This window comes from Eptatretus burgeri, chromosome 14 (assembly GCF_056783735.1).
Source record: "Eptatretus burgeri isolate ZD-2024b chromosome 14, Ebu_testis_v1, whole genome shotgun sequence".
Taxonomy (NCBI): domain Eukaryota; kingdom Metazoa; phylum Chordata; class Myxini; order Myxiniformes; family Myxinidae; genus Eptatretus; species Eptatretus burgeri.
In genome coordinates, this window is record NC_140974.1 from 25,353,680 (window position 1) to 25,374,855 (window position 21,176).

At 43.0% G+C, this 21,176-nt stretch overlaps 1 protein-coding gene across 9 annotated transcripts in view; it reads left to right on the forward strand.

Annotated features, from left to right (window-relative positions):
• Window positions 1-18,168, forward strand: part of WDR47 (WD repeat domain 47) — a 29,227-nt gene extending 11,059 nt beyond the window's left edge. For all 9 annotated transcript variants that reach the window (XM_085854056.1, XM_085854054.1, XM_085854052.1 and 6 more), the window contains exons 7-17: window positions 4,307-4,641; window positions 4,995-5,076; window positions 8,940-9,121; window positions 10,890-11,156; window positions 11,328-11,388; window positions 12,399-12,553; window positions 12,661-12,824; window positions 14,572-14,742; window positions 14,850-14,981; window positions 15,091-15,309; window positions 15,471-18,168. In XM_085854056.1, the coding sequence (XP_085710182.1) occupies window positions 4,307-4,641; window positions 4,995-5,076; window positions 8,940-9,121; window positions 10,890-11,156; window positions 11,328-11,388; window positions 12,399-12,553; window positions 12,661-12,824; window positions 14,572-14,742; window positions 14,850-14,981; window positions 15,091-15,309; window positions 15,471-15,613 (1,911 nt within the window). In that variant the 3' untranslated portion in view covers window positions 15,614-18,168. The remainder of the gene's footprint in view (window positions 1-4,306; window positions 4,642-4,994; window positions 5,077-8,939; window positions 9,122-10,889; window positions 11,157-11,327; window positions 11,389-12,398; window positions 12,554-12,660; window positions 12,825-14,571; window positions 14,743-14,849; window positions 14,982-15,090; window positions 15,310-15,470) is intronic.
• The last annotated feature ends 3,008 nt before the right edge of the window (window positions 18,169-21,176 follow it).

Below are 21,176 nucleotides of genomic sequence, written 5' to 3' on the forward strand. Positions count from 1 at the left end.
AGGTTGTCGAAAAACAGCAGTCACACACACACACACACACACACACACACACACACCGCGCACACACACACACACACACACACACACACACACACACACACACACACACACACACACACACACACACACACACACACACACACACACACACACATTGCTGGAATTATAGATAGATAAATACGACAACGGTTGTCAAATACAACTCTTCTTTACGTTCGAATGGGTTGCTGGGCAAATGCAAAGAGTCGTAATTTGTGATTCCAAGTCGAAGATAAGTGTTAAAAGGTGGATCTGGAACTTGTAAACTGAAGTCCAAACAAACAGTGATTGTAATATTCTTGTAGTTGTTTCCACGTTGCACATCGTTAACGGCCAATTTGAGTTATCATGTTAAGGTTTTATCTTTCCATTTTGATACGTTGATTGAACTTACATCGGTAACGATTTACCTAACAGGCAGCAGGAGAGATAACGATTCAGTCTGTTCTGCGTTCAATTCCCGGACCTACGATAAATGCAAGCAATACAGTACAAGTCGTTTTTGTTTCTTTAAAAAAAAAATTTTTTAAGCATAAGTTCAGTTTCCAGAACCTAATTTCTTTCTCTCCGAGCATCTTTTCTTGACTGTTCCAAGGGGGCGGCTCCAAGCAAGTTTCGTTCACCCAGCTGAGTGTCTCCACCCCCACCCCATTTTTCTCCCTGGCTTCCTCAAACGTTTTATTTCGCCACCAGAGCGATGCAAAAAATGCAGGGGATAATAAAATGATTGTTTCCTTTGATGTTTTGGATAATTCATTAATTTAGGCGATCTGGTCTGTATTTAGAGGATTGTTGAATGTACGGCCTTGCACCTGCGTTCGATTCGCTCGAACGAAGCGATATTTCTTTATTTCTGGGTTAATTCCTGGCTTTGTGGATCGTTATAAACGATCCTTATTTTCACACGTCTCACTTAATTTTGCTTCCTCATTGAGAATCACTGATGGATGTGCATTGTGTTTGTGAAGTACAGCATGCTGTACTTTGATTGAACTCGTCAGCGAAGCGACGGGTAGGCACGGCTAGTATTGTCGAGAAAACGTGCAATACTTAAAGTATACGATGTCACACTTCCCACTGTACACCGTCTGGAAAAGGACAATCAAAATAGGTCAAATGTAGAAGACAAGGTCATGCTTTACATTGCATAACCGATCACGATCGCAGCTTGATGGGAAATTGAAAGCTTGGTACGTGCAGCTCAATATATAAATTGTTGGCATGGCAATATTCTGCGAAGCATAAATTCCATTTCCAAAAGGCCACAAAGCCGGATTCTCAAACGGACGGCCTCGTGTCTGCGTTTATCTTGTCGGGCCAAAGCGATCTTTCATTATTCATGGATTCATCTCCAGCGACGTGGATGGTGAATACAGGGAAATATGCATTGACAAAAACCTGTTCTGAATGTTTCTTGTAACCAGGGTGCCTTATACAGAGGTCTGGCCATAAATGTAAGCATGCTACACTTTAAAATATGTGCTGTAGCACTCGTTTGCCACTGTACACCGTATGTAAGCAATACATGTTTACCATTTCCTTCCAGTCACTGTACGTATGTCATCTGTGAACGACACAAACCCAACGGCACTTCTCAAAAAAAAATACTGCCATAAAACGAGAAACACCAGCTCCCTTCGGGAGCAATCATACCTGCACAAGATCATGTGATGTTCCATTATCTTGGGTTATGTGAGCAGAACAACACTTCACCGGCTGACTTTTTAATTCCTGAATGATATAGTTTTTTTTTGTATAAAACTCACTTGACTGCACCTGCATGCGTTTAAGGGTACAGGAGTAGCAACTTAATTGATACTGATGATGGCCCCAGGAAAAATGGTTAACTGTGTACATAATAAATAGATTGAACACTTCTTGTTACTCGGTCGGTAACTCGTCATTCCCGTGTTGTATCAAAGCCGGACGTCTTGGCACCCGGTCATCACTGCCAGCAGTTATAAAGTGGCAGTTCTAGTTTGTTTTTTTTCACAAAGCTGATTTTGCTGTGCCTGGACGGGTTTGAGGGTACAGGAGCAGCAGCTGAAATGGGAATCCTATCCAGGTTCCTCTTGATGACTTCATCTTTACGTTTTGCTTGTTTGGGTTCCTTCTGATGACTCCAATGCAGGACTGTAGCTATTTGGTCTTCCATTTGATTGGAATTAAATTTCTTTGAATCCCATTCGAAATTCAATTGAATAATAATAAAAAAAACGTCATGGGTCAGGGTCAGGTGTCTGATCAAAGCGGAGTTGCATCAGAGTGGGACGTCTTCATACCCAGTCATCACAGCCAGCAGTTATATGGTGGCAGTTCTAATTATGTCTATCAATTATATAACACCACAAGAAAACAAAGAAAAAGAGCAATCAGAGATTGCAGACCCTTGCCAGGACTTGGTTTGTGTAGTTTTGTGTGCTGGTGTGTTACATAATTAATAAGAGACATGATAAGAACTGCTACTTTATAACTGCTGGCAGTGATGACCGGGTACCAAGACGTCCCGCTTTGATGTAAACCCGCTTTGATTGGACACCTGACCCTGACCCATGACGTTTTTTTTATTATTATTCAATTGAATTTCGAATGGGATTAAAATAAATTCAATTCATATCAAATGGAAGACCAAATAAGTACAGTCCTGCATTGGAGTCATCAGAAGGAACCCAAACAAGGAAAAGGTAAAGATGAAGTCATTAGGAGGAATCTGGATAGGATTCACATTTCAGCTGCTGCTCCTGTACCCTCAAACCCATCCAGGCACAGCCAAGGTGAGGCTTAGTCAAAAAAAACCGAGATCAAAAAAAAAAAATTCTGCCTGCCAAAGCTTGTGTCCGATCAAATTGAAATGTAAAACATGAATTCCCCAACACTACTAGATCATAATTGTGAACTTTCATGTTTATTAATTCAGCGGTTCCAGAGAAAACATTATTTAATATTTTATTCACTTCATTACATGGCTGCCAAACCATGTGACCTATCAATTGTTCCTTAACAAACTTCTACACCCAAGGCTTGGGGAACATTTGTGTGAAGTTTCCCCTCGATCTGTCCAGCCGTTCTGGAGATTTTTTTTAATAGGTTTTTTGGGTAAATCCAATATGGCTGTCAAACCATGTGACCTTTGACCTCATGTGTGGGAACCTTTTGTTCCTCATGCATAGGCGATCATAAGTGTAAAGTTTCACCTCGATCTGTTCAGCCACTTCAGAGAAGATTTTTGGAAGGTTTAAAAAAAAAATTTTTTTTTTAAATTTTAAACAATATGGCTGCTGAATCACATGACCAATGACATCATAAAAAATAAAATTTTGTGAACCATTTTATCCCAAGACCCGATAAATGTTTCATACTGATCAGATGTAGCGTTTTACATATACAATTATGACGTCATAACGAAGGCATCACATAACATCATAAAATAAATCAAACTCATTCCCCATGAGGAGTACTTGCCGTGTGCCAAGTTTCAACTTTTTTCTTTGGTGCGGTTTCAGAGATACAGAGGTCCAAAGTTTTTCTGTTTGTCCAACTTGGCTGCCACACCACGTGACCTATGACGTCGTAATTATCATTAAAACATTGTTCATGAGTAGTTGCACCTATGTTGAAAATTTCATCTCAATCTGACAAGTGGTTGTGGAACAAACAAACAAACGGACCCAAATGAAATACCCTCTACTTCGGCGAGGGTAATAATACAAACCATCATGGGTCAGGGTCAGGTGTCCAATCAAAGCGGGACGCCTTGGTACCCGGTCATCACTGCCAGCAGTTATAAAGTGGCAGTTGTAGTTATGTCTTTTATCAATTACGTAACACACCACACAAAACAAGTCCGTTGAGGGTCTGCAATCTCTGATTGCTCTTTTTCTTGTTTTCGCTGTTAATCGAACTTATTCACATTTTATCTGCATTTTTCAGCTTTATCACTTTGGAGTAGTTTGTGAAGATTCTGTATGTTAAGTTTGATTTGAAAACATCATAAAATAAGATCAGGTGGCAACAAAATGTGAAAACTTTGGAGGGAGGGGGGGGGGTGAATACATTTGCAGGCTACTGTGTATAATTCTATTTTGCACTGTTCTTTGGTTATACTATACATGTGATTGCATGCATAACAAAAACATTTGTACTCCTGAACTACAAGGACCTTTTTGTTTTAAAAACGTAAAATTATTGTAAAAGAAAAATCTTCGTTATTTGGAAGTAGGAACAAATTCAAACATCATGTCCCTATCCCACCGTCCATCTCCGACAGAAACTGTCCCCTTTTCCGAGCTCTCCTCTCCGCCGGCATCCCCAATCTGCAGACACCTGCCTCATGTCTCGTTCTCTCACACCTGCACTGGAGGGATTTCCCCGTGGCCATGGAGGTTCCTGGGTGGTTGGACCGAGTCGGAGTCATGGTGATTCTGGGGCTAGTACTGAAGAAGCTACCACTATGGGGCGAGGTCCAGGGAGTAGCCGTAGTGGGGGCAGCCACATGTCTCGGTCGTTTGCAAGTTTTCACTGTGCTGGCAGTTCGGGCTTGCCTCAAAGCCTGATCGAGGAAAGTCCTGAGGGACCAAATGTCGTTGATGGAACAAAAGAAAGGTAAGGAAATTGGGTTGGTTTTGATCGGTGTGTGGATGTGGTCGAGGCTCAATTGTGGTAGAGGTTATAAAAGTGATTTTTCAGATTTGTATTTGGTTCCAAAGAATCTCATGGCACATATTTTTTTTTTTTTTAATCTTTGCTTACTCTGTCACAAAACACTTTATTGCACAGTAACCATTTAGTTTTGCCTTAACAGTACAGTATTTGGGGAGCAATATCTGTATACCATACCTCACAAGTGTTAAGTCTTTGATCCACAACTTGTATATTCAACACTGAAAAGGTAAACACCTTTTTGAGGTGCTGATTCAGCAAGAAATTGTTAATGCCATTGTTTACCCCATCTGTAGTGAATGCCTTTCTCATGGAGCATCCCATGATGGTGAGGGGAATATTTCGACGTCAGTGCTGCAAAGCACATTCAAAACAGAGGTGAGATCGAAGGAAAGTATTGTCATGCATGAAGAAACCCGATAGGCACTCGTTAATCTCTTTGTACATGTGGGGTTTTGTCCGAGAACAGGCCAACGTCGATTGGCTAAATTTAACAATTGACACGAACCTTGTTCTCTGGGAAACTCCACAGTTGCTGCTGATACTAACCCCAATGATGGCAGAGAGAATGTTCCCATACGAATATTAAACGATCTAATGACAATGAAAATAATAACAATGTGAATGATAACCTGAACTCTATTTAATAATTTGCTATCACACAGACACGAGGCACAAATTCCGATGGGCCTCAATGAACCAACAAAAATAACACTGACTTAACAATCAATGAAACATACACACTTTGGCCATCTCTCTCTCTCTCTCTCTCTCTCTCTCTCTCTCTCTCTCTCTCTCTCTCTCTCTCTCTCTCTCTCTCTCTCTCTCTCTCTCTCTCTCTCTCTCTCTCTCTCTCTCTCTCTCTCTCTCTCTCTCTCTCTCTCTCTCTCTCTCTCTCTCTCTCTCTCTCTCTCTCTCTCTCTCTCTCTCTCTCTCTCTCTCTCTCTCTCTCTCTCTCTCTCTCTCTCTCTCTCTCTCTCTCTCTCTCTCTCTCTCTCTCTCTCTCTCTCTCTCTCTCTCTCTCTCTCTCTCTCTCTCTCTCTCTCTCTCTCTCTCTCTCTCTCTCTCTCAGCCCTCTCTCTCTCTCTCTCTCTCTCTCTCTCTCTCTCAGCCCTCTCTCTCTCTCTCTCTCTCTCTCTCTCTCTCTCTCTCTCTCTCTCTCTCAGCCCTCTCTCTCTCTCTCTCTCTCTCTCTCTCTCTCTCTCTCTCTCTCTCTCTCTCTCAGCCCTCTCTCTCTCTCTCTCAGCCCTCTCTCTCTCTTTCAGCCCTCTCTCTCTCTCAGCCCTCTCTCTCTCTCTCTCTCTCTCTCTCTCTCTCTCTCTCTCTCTCTCTCTCTCTCTCTCTCTCTCTCTCTCTCTCTCTCTCTCTCTCTCTCTCTCTCTCTCTCTCTCTCTCTCTCTCTCTCTCTCTCTCTCTCTCTCTCAGCCCTCTCTCTCTCTCTCTCTCTCTCTCTCTCTCTCTCTCTCTCTCTCTCTCTCTCTCAGCCCTCTCTCTCTCTCTCTCAGCCCTCTCTCTCTCTCTCTCTCAGCCCTCTCTCTCTCTCTCTCAGCCCTCTCTCTCTCTCTCAGCCCTCTCTCTCTCTCAGCCCTCTCTCTCTCTCAGCCCTCTCTCTCTCTCTCAGCCCCCTCTCTCTCTCTCAGCCCTCTCTCTCTCTCTCTCTCAGCCCTCTCTCTCTGTCTCTCTCTCTCTCTCTCTCTCTCTCTCTCTCTCTCTCTCTCTCTCTCTCTCTCTCTCTCTCTCTCTCTCTCTCTCTCAGCCCTCTCTCTCTCTCAGCCCTCTCTCTCTCTCTCTCTCTCTCTCAGCCCTCTCTCTCTCTCTCTCAGCCCTCTCCCTCTCCCTCTCCCTCTCCCTCTCCCTCTCCCTCTCCCTCTCCCTCTCCCTCTCCCTCTCTCTCTGCTGCTGGTTACATCATTGGTTGGGAAGCAGCTATGCCGCTGATGCAGTGTCCCCCTTACCAGTACACTGGTACTAATTTTGCTGACCTCGGAAGGATGACAGGCTGAGTCAACCTCCTGGTGTATATTAATTCAGCGGCCAACGGGGCTTGAACTCAGGACTTTAGGATCCCAAGCCGCCACCCGATCCACTAAGCCAACACCAGGCTGACTTTGGCCATGAGCCTGATACATTGAGGATAAAAGAGGAATGGTAGAAAACTAACAAAACTAGAAGGACATGGGGTAGAGTGCATACCTCTGCCACATAATGCCTGATCCAGGAGAACGTATCGGGCCCAATACATTTTTGAAATATCATGCTATACAGTACTATATCGTTTTTTGGCCCCATCTCTCAATGGTGAAGAATCACTTTAAAAATTCTTGTAGTCAGATCCAGATCTTCACCAAAATCTAATCAGTTCGTCCTTGTCACACACCGAAACTGTCCACAAAATTTCATCTGGATCCGTCCAGAACTTTTTGAGATATCTTTCACACAAACAAACAGAGAGAAAGGGGTGAAAACATAACCTCCTTCACCTTTGGTGGTGGAGGTAATTGTCTTGAGGAATAAAATATACCAATGTCACCCGCAGGGTGACCCGTATCTTGCCAAAAGGTGACCACGTGTGACTTCTTTAAGGTCACACTGAGGTGAACAGAGCTGCTATCCACCAGGAGCGACTCCTTGAGGAATATCTGCCTACGAGAGATTCCGATAAGAATCGTTCTACAGAGTAACCATGAAAAATATGCTTTTGCCTCATAACGTCACCAAATGACGTCATAATGTCTCAAGCTTGACATATCTAGAAAGTACTCACCGAGGTGTTCAATTTGAGGTACTACACAATATGGTTCCTAAAACTTGAACATTTGACCTTGGGGTCAAATATGTTTGACCTGAGGCGCTAACCATGAAGGTCAAGGCCAATCGCCACCAAAAATTAATCAGCTGAGCGCCAGACCATGAACTATATTCGCATGAAGATTGAAGACGATCCGATCAAAATTACTCAAAAAATAAGGGTTTCGTCGACTCCCCTGATTTGCGCCAAAGTGATCTTGACCTTTGACCTTGACCTTCAAAATTTTATGCGCTGAAAGGGACCTCTATAGGCCTCTGATATGCGAAGTTATAAAAATTTCCAATGATAACTGTGCTCTGCAGAGTGATTTATACGTGATTACAGACCAAAAAAAAAAAAAACATATGAAGGTCAAGGCCAATCGCCACCAAAAATTAATCAGCTGAGCGCCAGACCATGAACTATATTCCCATGAAGTTTTAAGACGATCCGATCAAAATTACTCAAAAAATAAGGGTTTCGTCGACTCCCCTGATTTGCGCCAAAGTGACCTTGACCTTTGACCTTGACCTTCAAAATTTTGTGCACTGAAAGGGACCTCTATAGGCCTCTGATATGCAAAGTTACAAAAATTTCCGATGATAACTGTGCTCTGCAGAATTTTTTATACGTGATTACAGGCAAACAAACAAAAAAAAACAAAAAAAACATTCAAGCTGACTAACATATCTTGCAAAAACTTCGTTTTGGCAAGATAATAAACTGGGAGGTAATTTGTCGGGGTGGGATGCACGTTATGGTGGTGATTCCTCGTGGCTGGCTGAGTTGGTTTGGTGGCAGATGAAACTACACTGGTAGTGCTGCATGTTATGGTTGGTAACCTCATAGCAATTGATAAATAAGCGAGCTGGTTATAATCATATAAGGGAGGTTAGGTTAAGGATAACCAGGCTCACAGGATAATGTGGTACTTTTAACCAAATAATGTTTGACCTCCCGTATATATTCAGAAAGTATGTACGCAGATGGGGCTTTTTGTCCCTTATACAATCAATGTGCAGAAAAGGAGAGGTGGGTGGGGGGGGGGAATGTCCCACTCTTCCAGCAGGCATAATAGAACAATAGGGTGTTTGAAGTGGGGAAAGAACAACAAACAAGCAAGCTAATGTAGAAGTGCACTTTCATATGAATGAGGACCTTGTTTCTTTGATTAACACAGACACACACACACACACACACACACACACACACACACACACACACACACACACACACACACACACACACACACACACACACACACACACACACACACACACACACACACACACACACACACACACACACACAACCTTAATCATACCTCCCTATGAAGTATTCATCATTTTCTTTCCTCGTTAAATTTATTTTCTTTGGCCTTCCCTCTTCCATTTCAAAATCTCCATCTTGTGCCTCTCCCCTTCACCACCATCCCCTCCCCAACATTTTGCAGGAAGGAAGTGAGGAGCAGTTTCAAGAGTACTGTCGTCAGAGGATGCGCGTCCAGCAGCATCTGGAGCAGCAGGAGCAGCAGCGGCAAATGTACCAGCAAATGTTAGAAGAGGGGGGCGTTGCAGGAGACGAGGGCACCACGCGGCACGCTAATCCTGGGCTTACGCAGCAATTTCTTACTCGGTGGGCACTGATAACTTTTTTTTTTTTTTTTTTTTTTTTTTTTTTTTTTTTGTATACCTTGGTCGAGGCTCGTATGAGAGCTAACACACAACTCACAGCAAGGAGGCATGAGACAAGAGGGGTGGGAGTGGAAGGGACAAAACATTGGGGAACAGACACAGGTGAATTGTGGAAGGGAGAGGGATGGGGATGGGACGGGGAACATGGCGAGGAGAAGATGGACATTACAGGGACTTTCAGGAAGGAAAGCAGGAGAATTGAAGGAAGTGACCACTGAAGGTGATGTTGATGAACATCAGGCTGTTTGTGGGAATTATCAGGCTGTTGGTTTCTCCAACCTGAGTACTTAAGCAATGGTGCTGGGATGTCGGGTTGAAATGTGTTGATTTATTTGTTATTGGTTTATTTGGTTGAAATGCTCACCTCCACTCATTTGTTCCTCTTTTTTTTTTTTTCATTTTTCCTTTTTTTTCCTGCCTGTGGAACCAACTTCCACATTCTCTTCCATCTCGTTCTTCCCACCAGGTCTTCAAGACAGCTGTTCACCCCCATCCAAAACCATGATCTTTTCTACCCCTCATCCTTACCCACATTTCTTGTTGACCATCTCCATCTATTTTGTCCCTGCTGTTAGCATTCCCCCCCCCCCTCTACTTCTGCTATTCCTTTTGTTCTGTTGCGTCCTGATCCGTTCTGTGTTCTAGCTATTCCATGAGCCTTGATTCTGTCCACAAAAAAAATCTGCTAATGTCCATATAATTCGTGCAGAAGTGCACTTTTAACCTTGATGTCCTTTGTCCAACAAGCATCTCCATAAACCTCAAGCTGGGTGTGGACAGAATGGCCAAAACGATGCTTTTATTGTCCTTTTGAGAAACACTTTGCAATAGTGTATAGTCTTGACTAAGGCAGCTCATTGTTGTTGCTTCGAGGGTTGTCAAATTGTTTTCACCTCTGTTTGTCGGTCTGTCTGTCTGTCTGTGAGCAGGATATCTCAAAATGTTATAGACGGATTCGGCCGAAATTTGGTGGACAGGTTGGGTGTTTGACAAGGACCAATTGATTAGATTTTGGTGAAGATGTAAGCCGTTTGGCCTAGCGGGGATATATGCTCAACCGAGTGCTGTTCTAGTGTGCAGCATGTTACGGTTATAGTAGCAGCCAATAAGAAACTGTTGTTGGACAGTGCTGGCACAGGTGTTTGGTACACCCATCACTTGACCCTCATGCCATGACCCAGTAAGGCCTTTTTTTATTGGCCTACATTCTGTGAGGTGGTTACCTGGGTGCTCTTCAAGTCGTGTGCCATCTTCAAAGAGTGACGAAATGAATGTGACTGTTTTGATTTTGATGGAAGCGAAAGATAATAAAACAAAAATAACTGAGATTATAACAGACAGCTGTTCAGCTATTGTTTATCAATGCTGCAGCAATATGGTAGCAATTATCACTGCCAAGGATTTGTTTATTTTGGGCCCTATTTTTTGTATTGAAAGTCGCTACCAGCATTTAATATGAGGAGCACCCTGATGTTAGCCTTTTCAGGCCATAGTCTATCAGAGAGCTCAAAGAAACCTGCTTTGAACATGCTACTGCTGAAGATGCCAAAGTATCAAGTTTGCTATCCTGCTCGGTCTGTACACACCATTGTGATTGGATTGCTTTAAATGGCAAATGAAATAAAATAAAAACTTTGACCTTTCTTAGAACAACTGCGAGACGGATAACTTAAAGTTCATGTTTATGTCTCCAACACCCCCTTCTCCAGATCGATGCAGAAGTTGGAGGAGATGAATATTAGCATGGAAGGTCTATCCCCAGATCTACCGAGTGTAGAAGGAGAGGTTAACCATGGGGGTAACTTCTCCTCACTCGCCACCCACTCGCAGACACGAGATGTGACTGCATCAACCGGCAAGGGTGACAAGACCGTTTCAGTAAGCGTGCAACAAAAAGTGTCAAAACCTGCAGGAAAGATGCCTCGGCCACAGGAATCTCCAGTTCGGTTTTTGACCTCCAGAAGCAGTGTTGAGGGGTAAGTGGGCTCTCTTGATACGAGGTTAATGAGGAGTGCGAATGGGGAAACCACTGTTTGAGGATTGGAATGGTGATATTTGCTTGTGAGGAAACCTTGGTTTTTAGGCAGCATTGTGTGACATGGGTGACATGGGGGTATTGTTGAACCTGTTTTCCCATCGCCCCTCAGTGAGATCGTAGATGGACATGGCTCTGGAAAGTCAGTGTCAATGCAAGGAGGAACCACGCCGGTAAGTATCTAAATCTTCCACATGGTCATCGTTTATCCTAACCGGTCTAGTGCTATTGTGAGCCTTATAATTTGAGGACATTTTTTAGCGAATTAGCTCTTGCATTGCCATTGTAATTATGATGAGGAAGACCTTCCATTGGTGGTAATGCTCTCCCCCCAAACCTCCAGTTTTCATGAAATGAAATCGATTTATTGTTGAGTAAAGCACTAACTTCCACAACGCCACAACCAAATGCTCGTTTAAAAATCCAGAGGGTAATATGACTTGCGAGGCTTGTCGGAATGTTTCATTGTTGTGGAAGTTTAACTGAAATGAACATTTTAAAGCACCTGAGGTTCCATCAGATCACATCAATATGTTTTTGCCTTCAGTTTTCTGTTTTTTTACTTGAACCTGCAGCTATGATAAAATGAACCTTCAACTTTATTGTTTGTGAATCACTTATGCGCTCAGTGGCAGCACGCCATTCCCCTGGGGTGCGTGTGCACGCTGTGATGCCAATCGTAACCAGAGGATAGTGTGACAACATTGAGATGATGCAGTCATTTTGTTCGGCAAGGAGTTTTGTTTGCCAAAATAGCTTGGAGCGTGTGAGCCTCATCTTGGCATGAGGGTGTACGAAAGAAATGAGATAAGGCTGGGGGGTTAATAGAAGCTTGTGTTTGATGACATTGTTAGCAAAGCAAGACGAGTAGAATCTCAGAAAAAAAAAAAGACACGCACAGGTAACAAAATATGATTGAGTTGCCCAGATAATCATCTCTTCCCTATTATGTTTGGAATAGATTGAAGAGGAAGTTGGTAGGGGGAGGGGGAGATTATGGGAGAGGGTTGCAGAGGAAGGAAATTGAGGATGGTTGGGGAATTAGGTTTGTGAGAAAGGAAGAGGATCGTGCTCAGGTATTTGATTGCAAGGGAGTGTTAAAGGAAGAATTTTTTTTAGAAAAAAGACATGATGAGGAATTGAGTAAAATCTCCTCTTCTTGTGCCACTCATTGTGGGTCCAGGACCATGCGAGAAGTCCTTTCTCAAAGCTTGCATCTTTGGAGGATCCACAGGCTGTGAGAGCCATAGCTTTCCATCCATCTGGAAACCTCTATGCTGTGGGTTCCAACTCCAAGGCCTTGCGGATATGTCAGTACCCCGAAACCTTCGAGTTCCGGTACATCATTGGCCAGTGGAATGCATCAAAGGGTTTGCTTGCTTTGTAAAAATGCATTTCAATGTAAACCTTGGCCCTGAGCCAAATCCTATTTTGTCTGGTTCTAGGGAGGAGGTTCCTGAGCCCCCAGTGCTTTTCCGGCGAAACAAACACCACAAGGGATCAATATACTGTGTGGCATGGAGCCCACGTGGAGACCTGTTGGCAACTGGCTCCAATGACAAGTGCATCAAAGTTTTGCCTTTCAGCCCTGACTCTGGCAATGCAACCGGTGAGTTGGTGAAACGTAGCAGCATTTGGGGAAGAATCGATAGGAATGAGGAACCAATGTGAAACAATTCAGTATTTTGGAAGAATCAATAGGAATGAGGGACCAATTTGCAAAAAAGATGTCTGTTGCATCATGTACCAAGCATCTTAGCAAGTAGCTTACTGGGATTTCACCCATCTCTTACCACTGTTGAAGAATACTCAAATCCTCTTGTACATTTGAACCATTTAATACATATGCGCATACGGAGAACCAGAGGCGACACAAACAAGCAACACACTCTTCCTCTGATTCTGCAGTACAGGGAGACTTTGAATTCTTTATATAATATTCAGTAAGACGATGTCTGGTCATCCTCTAGACATAATGGGGCCAAGGCTGATGTTTTGCGGTTCAGGGGAGGGATCACTTGTAGCCTTATCCCAGCAGCCATTTGGAGGTCAGCTTAAATTCAAAGGGCTGGGGAATGTTAATGACCTGAAGGTTGATAGGAGTTCTGGACATTACCTTCACACATATTCCATTTAAGCTCGACTCCTGCTTCCAACCAGACTTTCAGACACCTGTATATAATTATTAGGTCATCTCTACCGAGATGACCTAATAGAGCCAGACCAAATATCCGTCCGACCGTCCGTACGTCCGTCCGTCCGTCCGTACGTCCGTCAACAATTTTTCTTTCCGATCTTGATGAAACTTAGTATGTGGGTAGAGGTCGATGAGTGTTGCACAACGATATAACTTTTGTCCAGGTTCAAGGTCAGGGACGAGGTCACGTCACAAAAATCGCCATTTTCAAAACCTATCTGGTCTGCCAATCTACAAGATATTCGGCAACTGTTTATTGATTATGATAGTAAAAAATATTATCTTGTATCTAACTGGACAGATTTTTGAATTTCCATCCCGTTTATCCGCCACGTAACCTGGAAGATGGTCAAAAACACCTCCGGGTACAAAGAAAACTTTTACTTCCGATCTTGATGATATTTGGTATGTGGGTTGAGGTCGATGAGTGATACCCAACGACATATTTTTCCCGGATTTGAGGTCAGGGTCAAGGTCACGAGGTCACGAAAGTTGTGAAAGTCGCCATTTTCAAAACCTATCTCGTCTCTCATTTTCGGAGATATCTGGCAACGGTTCATTGATTATGATAGTAAAAAACATTATAGAGATGACCGTCACCCCCACACGGGGGTAATTATCTATATAAGAATCCCTTAATAAGCTAAATAGATTATTCTATTCTATTGAATGGAGATTAAAGATTATTTGGAAGGCCAATATGTTTTGGGGAACAGGGGTATTTTTACTTATCAGACTGGTAACCTTCCAATACAGTCAAGAGCTATAAGGTAATTTAAAATGCAAATATATTCTTAAAAATAGATACATGTTCAAGCACATAGATGTAATAATCATGTTGTATTAAAATACATTTTCCATTAAAAGGTTATAACAACACATTGTGCTATATGCTAAAAACATTTACTTTTTTTGTCCAAGTTAATTATCAATCAAGTTTGATTGGCAACATTTTATATCTTTTTTTATCACCCTTAAACCCATCATGCTAATTTTGGAGAAATTTGCATCCACACCACCATCAATTTGATGGTTTTCTACCTGTCCTAACTCAAAGGTGAGACCTTTTGCTTGCTGTGAATCATAGAAGATAATACAATGTGGTTTGCAGAAGTACTTCCATCTGCAGTGCTCATCATGCATGATCCCTTTCTGTCAGGTCCAGACTTAGAGTTCAACATGCATGATGGTACCATACGAGATCTGGCCTTTTTGGAGCGCCCAGATTCTGGAGTTCCCGTGCTGATCAGTGCAGGAGCAGGGGATTGTAACATTTACACCACGGATTGTAGAGATAATCGAGGCCTCCATGCATTGTCTGGACACAAAGGTTTGCTTTTCCACATGGTGTGCGGTGTATCCAAATCTTGCATCCTTTGTGTCAAAAGAACCACTGACCTGTACTCAACCCATTTGGTGCACATTGTCTGCCCACAGGACATGTGTTGGCCTTGTACACGTGGGGCGGTTGGATGGTGGCGTCTGGCTCGCAGGACCAGACGGTGCGATTCTGGGACTTGCGTACCCCTACCTGTGTCAGCGTCATTGGCACGTCCTTCAATGGACCTGGTGCGCCATGTGATTTGAATTGTGCAGTGTATCGTGTGGTATTTTGGAATCGTGGAGTGAGACTTAACGGGAAGTGGTTTGATGGAAACCTGGTAATGCATATCCTCAGGAAGTCCTGTCGCCTCTTTGGCTGTGGAACCGAGTGGTCGTCTGCTGGCAGCTGGACTCGAGGACTCTTCGTGCCTCCTATATGATATTCGTGGTGGCCGTCTTGTACAGATTTACAAGCCACACTCTGCTGATGTCCGCTCTCTCAATTTCTCTACCGGTGCACACAACCTGCTCTCGGCCTCCTATGATCACTGTGTAGCTCTCACCGACCTTCGAGGTTAGCCTATAGATTATCCATTTGGATTTCCTTTTATCTGTTATTTATTTTTATTTATTTATTCTCAATCGACCATTGTCAATTTTGCCTCTTACATCATTTAAGCCTTGCAATATTGCAGCTTGCCATCCCATGATCTGTCACGGTGGCGTTTTGCTCAGGTGACCTAACAAAGAAACTGCCGGTGTGTATCGTCGCCAAGCATTTGGACAAGGTCATTCAGTGTCGATGGCACCCCGAAGACATGGCCTTCCTCACCTCTTCTGCAGACCGCACAGTTGCTCTGTGGGGTTACCGAGAGTGATACCTTGCTCATTTTGGAGACTGCCAGTTTAAATATTAGTCAGTTATTGTTTCACAGTAGCAGCTTTGTTTTTGTCAAGTACAAATCCTGTTATGCTAATTTGCTTCCACCAGCATCTTGATGGGGGCATTTGTTGGTTAGGCATACATGACAAGAACACTGCCTCCATTATATTCACAACTTTTGCTACAACCGGATGCTGCTTGTGAGGTGTGTAACAAACGACTACATTGTTGCCAATGTAAATGCAATGGGGATTGCTCGATGGCAATCGTCTTTGAAGCACAACGGCAGGCTGACTAGTTTGACACGACTTCATGTCAAAATAACATTACCGTAACATGCGTTATGACATCACCGATACTTTTAATTTTATAATACAGGGAAATTAATTATTTCCATTTCAGTTCCTGTGTGCCACAAATCCATTGTAAAGTTTATTATGTGAATATTTCATTTTGATTGGAGGATCCCTTGGTGTTCAGTTGACCTTCTTTGGAGATGTCGTAACATTGTGGTCCAACCATTTGTGAGTATATTTATGAGACGTGGCAGGTGAGTGATGGACAAACTGGAGGGTTTGTGTTTGTTTTGTGTTTTGTTTTGCACACCATTCTTTGATGCAGTATCTTGCACATATTGTGCTGTTAATGGTTACGAAGTGAAAGCTTTTCCGCGTCGTCCAGAACTCGTTGGGAAAGGAAAGTAAAAATTTTCTATGTTCTGAGGCTAACTTTCTTCTTGTGGTCAATCCTTAGATATTCGAGGTGTGGATTAGATGCTAAGTACAGCGCAGTACTTTAAAACGAAGTCTTTGAGATGTTTGATAAAATAATAGGTCTTGGTTTCCCCTAGGTAACAATGTGGTTGTTTGTTTGTTTTTTAAAATATATTTTAAGTAATGAATGGATTGAGCCTCCCTTTATCTTCTAACTATCAGAGCCAACATGAGTGATGCAGTTGTGACAGTGGTGCTGAGCTCCATCACGCATTGCATAGTTCGGTAAGAAAAAAAAGAAGAATAAGAAGATGTTTTTCCAGGGTAACAGAGCTCACATTGGATTATAAGTTGACCAGGATGATATAAAAAAAACTACTGCATCATCACTGTGTAAAGCCAATTGTGTTAAATCGGCAGTATTCCACAAACGAACTGAGAACCTGCCACTTCAGTTACACAAGGGATGGCGATCAAGTTTAAAATTCGAGGGATCGTCGCACGTTTTGAACAAAAATAGGGAAATTTCCTCAGCACGTAGTTCGTCAAATTTTCATTCACGTGGATTTAAGGGCTCGTAAAACAATGAAATGGTTTCATCCGCTCATGGAATCTACTTTTCTGGCACTTTTATTTATTCTTTCAAGAACTTTGTGGTCAAGAAGATGTGCATTGCTGCAGTGAAAGCCGTTTTGTCCGGTATAAAGCTTCGTTACACGGAGGGATTTATCGAGTGCAGACACGCTGTGCTCTTTCTGTAGTAAGCTCGTTTCCATCTAGAGTGATGATTGTAGATGGCACTGCATTAGTAGGACGAGCAAATCTGATAACCATGCAAACTTTTGGGGGTTTTCTTGCAAACTCTGTGATCAAATTTCTCATCAGTGTTAACTTATTTTACTTGAAATGTTTTGTTTGTTGGTGCATAATGAATATGTTGTGCATGTTGTCCAATGATGCACTTTTGAATTGTCTAGAAAGCAGTGCCGACTCGCCGGTTCATCGTCGACACAGATTTCGCCGTCTTGCTTCATCACTAGTTCCCTCGCACCGATTCCTCTTCATCACGCGTAAAGGGAGCCCTGGATGCACGTCGGCATTCTTGGAATCCTGCGGGGAGTTGTGCATGCTTTTGCCAGCTTTGACTTTAAGACGTGCAACTGGCAGGTTTTTTTTTATTTATTATTATTATTATTATTTTTTCAATGCACATTTAATAACGATGGCTTAAGTGAAACCAACCCTTTAACTTCCATAATGAGGTGATGCGCTACTCCACACCTGACATGAAAACATCTCTCGATATACGGTACAGCGCCCGACTTGCATTGATGCAGGAGCAACATTTCTGCATTTTTAAACGTGCAAAGTTATTACCATATTAAAGTGTGGCTTTATATTATGTTTGGCTTAAGTTCGTTTATGTGAATATTCTACTGACCCACCCTCCGACCACCCCCCCCCCCGCCCCCCGAATGGTTTTTGGCCAGGGTATAGCTGGCATGCAATGTTTAAACTTATTTAAGAGCGTTGAATTGCTGTACAGAAGCATCTGTGTGCACGGAACATGGAATCGCCATCGCAGTCACAGCACTTTCTCATCGGAGCTTGGTCATAGGCTTTATGGTTCGCATTTGGCTCTAAGAGTGAATGAATTCCAATGCTGCTCATGTTGAGGGTACAAGGATTTTATAACCATTGTTCACGAAACTCGGAAATCAAAAGGAAACTACGCTATGGATTTAATGTAACAGCCTTTTCCTAATTGGTGTTATTTTATTCTCGATGCTTTGACTGTCACCTTTTGCTTCCAAAATTAATAAAAACCGAAAATATTTGTCTTTTTCTTTAAAAAAATTTCAAAAAAAATAATGATTTATAAATATACATACCATCCGCTTTGTAGAGCATTCGTGCTGTGGAAGCAGTTTCTTGGTGAGGGTTATAATGGGTGGTTTGTGCCATTGCCTTCTCAGCAGTAGTTAGGGCAGGAATTTATAATTTGTTTCGGGTGCCAGGGATAATTGACCAACTCTTCACGAAGGACACCGTGGGTCTTTCATGTCCACAAACTAAAACCGGCAGATGAGACATCCGTTAAACATCTATCAGAGGGATGGCACACACATTGGTTAATCACCCTGCCTGTAAAACACATGGCTACCACTTTATAGATGCAGCTGGTACATTCTTTAAAATAGTCATTAAGTGATGGGAAACCTGTTACTGAAGTGAGAAAATTATCAACATTTTACTTTCACATATTTATCACATTTTAAAATATTCATCAACTTGGAAAGAAAAGAAAATTCAATGGGGTTTTATGCAAGATAACAGGGACGAGTTGAACTGAGAGATGGAGTAGGCAGACAAACGAGCGAGAGCAAAGTCGATGGCGTGCCATCACAAATCCCCACGCGTCCCACCTAAAGCAAAGTTGAAAGATATCAAAAAGTTCCACCAGGAATGACCCAATATCAAATTTTGAGTTAAATATTTTTCCTGTTTTGACCCCTGAGACTCCATTAGTCTCCACCCCCTGGGGCATGAACTGAGGTTCAAATCCCCCAAAATGTTACATATTTCATGTGTTCCCCAATGTTGATTGCAAATCCAAAGTTTCATTAAAAATGTTATAAAATGTGCCCATAATTGCATTTTTGGGGGGTTTTTGACCATGCCCCAGGGGGTGGGCTAAAACTGACACTGCCCTTGCACCTTCGAGCCAAGTAGTGATCATAACTACCAAGTTTGGTAAATTTCTGCATAACCGTTTAGGATTAGAGTGTGACTGACAGACAGACGGAGCCGATTACAATATCCCTCTTTGGGGGGGGGGAAAGGTGGGGGATAAATATGGAGGCAAACGCCCCAAACAGGTTGGTTCTTACGCTTGTTCGACTGAAGAGGTGATTGTTGATGAGCAGTTAGTTGGAAAACGAGCACATATATTGCCTGAGAGGATGGAGTGGAGTATCAAGCCTTGTTTGTTATTGTTACGGATCTGGAAACCATTTGCATTCAACATACAGGTCCAAAAAGTCAGTTATCCCGTTAAGTACATGTGTAGTCAGATTCCCTTCCTTTTGTCTCATGGGAGAATCAAAAACGTGCGTTGTGACTTCTTTTTTTAGATCCTTGTGGAGGACCTCTAAGTCTTACTCACGTTTTTGTTCTTCATCTTCTTCCTGTGGACTTTTTTGTTTCACAGCCTACAGTTTTCATCGAAACTTCCTGAAACTTGGCATATACTGTATATGTAAAAATACCCTGCGCAGACAGTAACCTAGGAGGAATACCCAAGGAGAAATACCCTAGGAGAAAATTCCTCCTAGAAAAAAAGTTATGACGTCAAAATATCTCCGCCAATGGAAATCGCCTAAAAAATTATCTCCGAAACTAGGCAAGCTTTTTGAATTCTGTTTGCGGGAATTGAACAGGGCATTAGCAGAGATGAATTACCGCACATATGATACATCACTATGACGTCGTATCAATTTTTATGACGTCATTCCTACTTTTTGACATTTTTTGTTTCACAACCCAGAGTTTTCATCGGATCTTCGTGAAACTTGCCATGTATATGCAGAAAGCCCACTCGCAGGCAGTAACCATCTCGGATTTTGGGAATTCTTCCTAGAAAAAAAGTTGACGTCATAATATTGCCGCTCATGGAAATCGCCTATACCATTATCTCCGAAACTAGGCAAGCTGTTTGAATTTTGTTTGCGGGAATCAAGCCGGGCATTTGCAGATAATTTATCGCAAACCTGATACATCACAATGACATCATATTCGATTTTATGACGTCATCATTAAGAGGGTGAGGATCTTAGCTCATTTGAGCTTGTTAGTGAGGTTATTAAATATTTACATCCAACGAACAACCAACAACCATTCCATTCCCCATCACGACCCACCATCAACCTGCTCCTAAATGAGCGCTTCGTTCGCCCAACCCGAAAGGCTATTGAGGTACATCCCTCTGAGGCGGAATCTCGAGGATGTTCGAAGCAGTTTCATCACCACCACCTTTCTTGAACACGTGTGGAGTGGGCGAGCTTCCCGGTATGGCCAAAACCTCACCCAGAAAGGGCGGACCTATGGAAGCCCCATCCAATCAGGGCGAACAGTGACGTCAGTTTCACCAAGGCCCCTCCCCGCTGAGGGAGGTCCATAAAAATTACGATGCCATCCTTAGCGGGGACTTCTGCAGAGAGGAGTCTCGAGAGTTCTGTAGAGAGGAGTGTCGAGAGTTCTGAGGGGGTTCGGTCGTGTTTTTTTGGGGTTGCGCTGGAGTTCTTGAGTGGTTACGAGCAGTGGTTATGAGGGGCTGTCACGAAAGGGTTTTTGCTGTCACAAGGGTTGAGCAGAGGGTCATCGAGGCGGCGAACGCATCCCTGCTGGGCCTCCACAAGGAAGGGCAGAGCGACCCCGACCCCCCCCCCTCCGTGGACCCCGACTATTCACCACCCGAGCTCCACGAGTCCCCCACGTGTGACTTGGACCAGGCCGACGATCATTGGCAGGTGCCGCAGCACGGAGTACCCCCTTTCTTTGACGGCCAGGTCCCGATCCGGACTCTGACCTCCATCTCGTCTCTCTCTCATCGGCTGGAGGGTCCAATAAAGAACTCTGGGTTTCTTTTCTTTTTGTGTGTGTGTGTGTGTGTCTGCATGTGGGCCCGTCTTTAAGTAGAACTGTGTAAGTGCTTGAATCCTTGTAAATATTCCTTGCATATTCACGTTAAGTCTTGCCTGTCTTTTTACTGTTGATAAATTTATTAGAAATGTTCCCAGTCCGTTTCTGTCCCTTCTTATATTGGTCGAGCATGGTCCGGGGAGT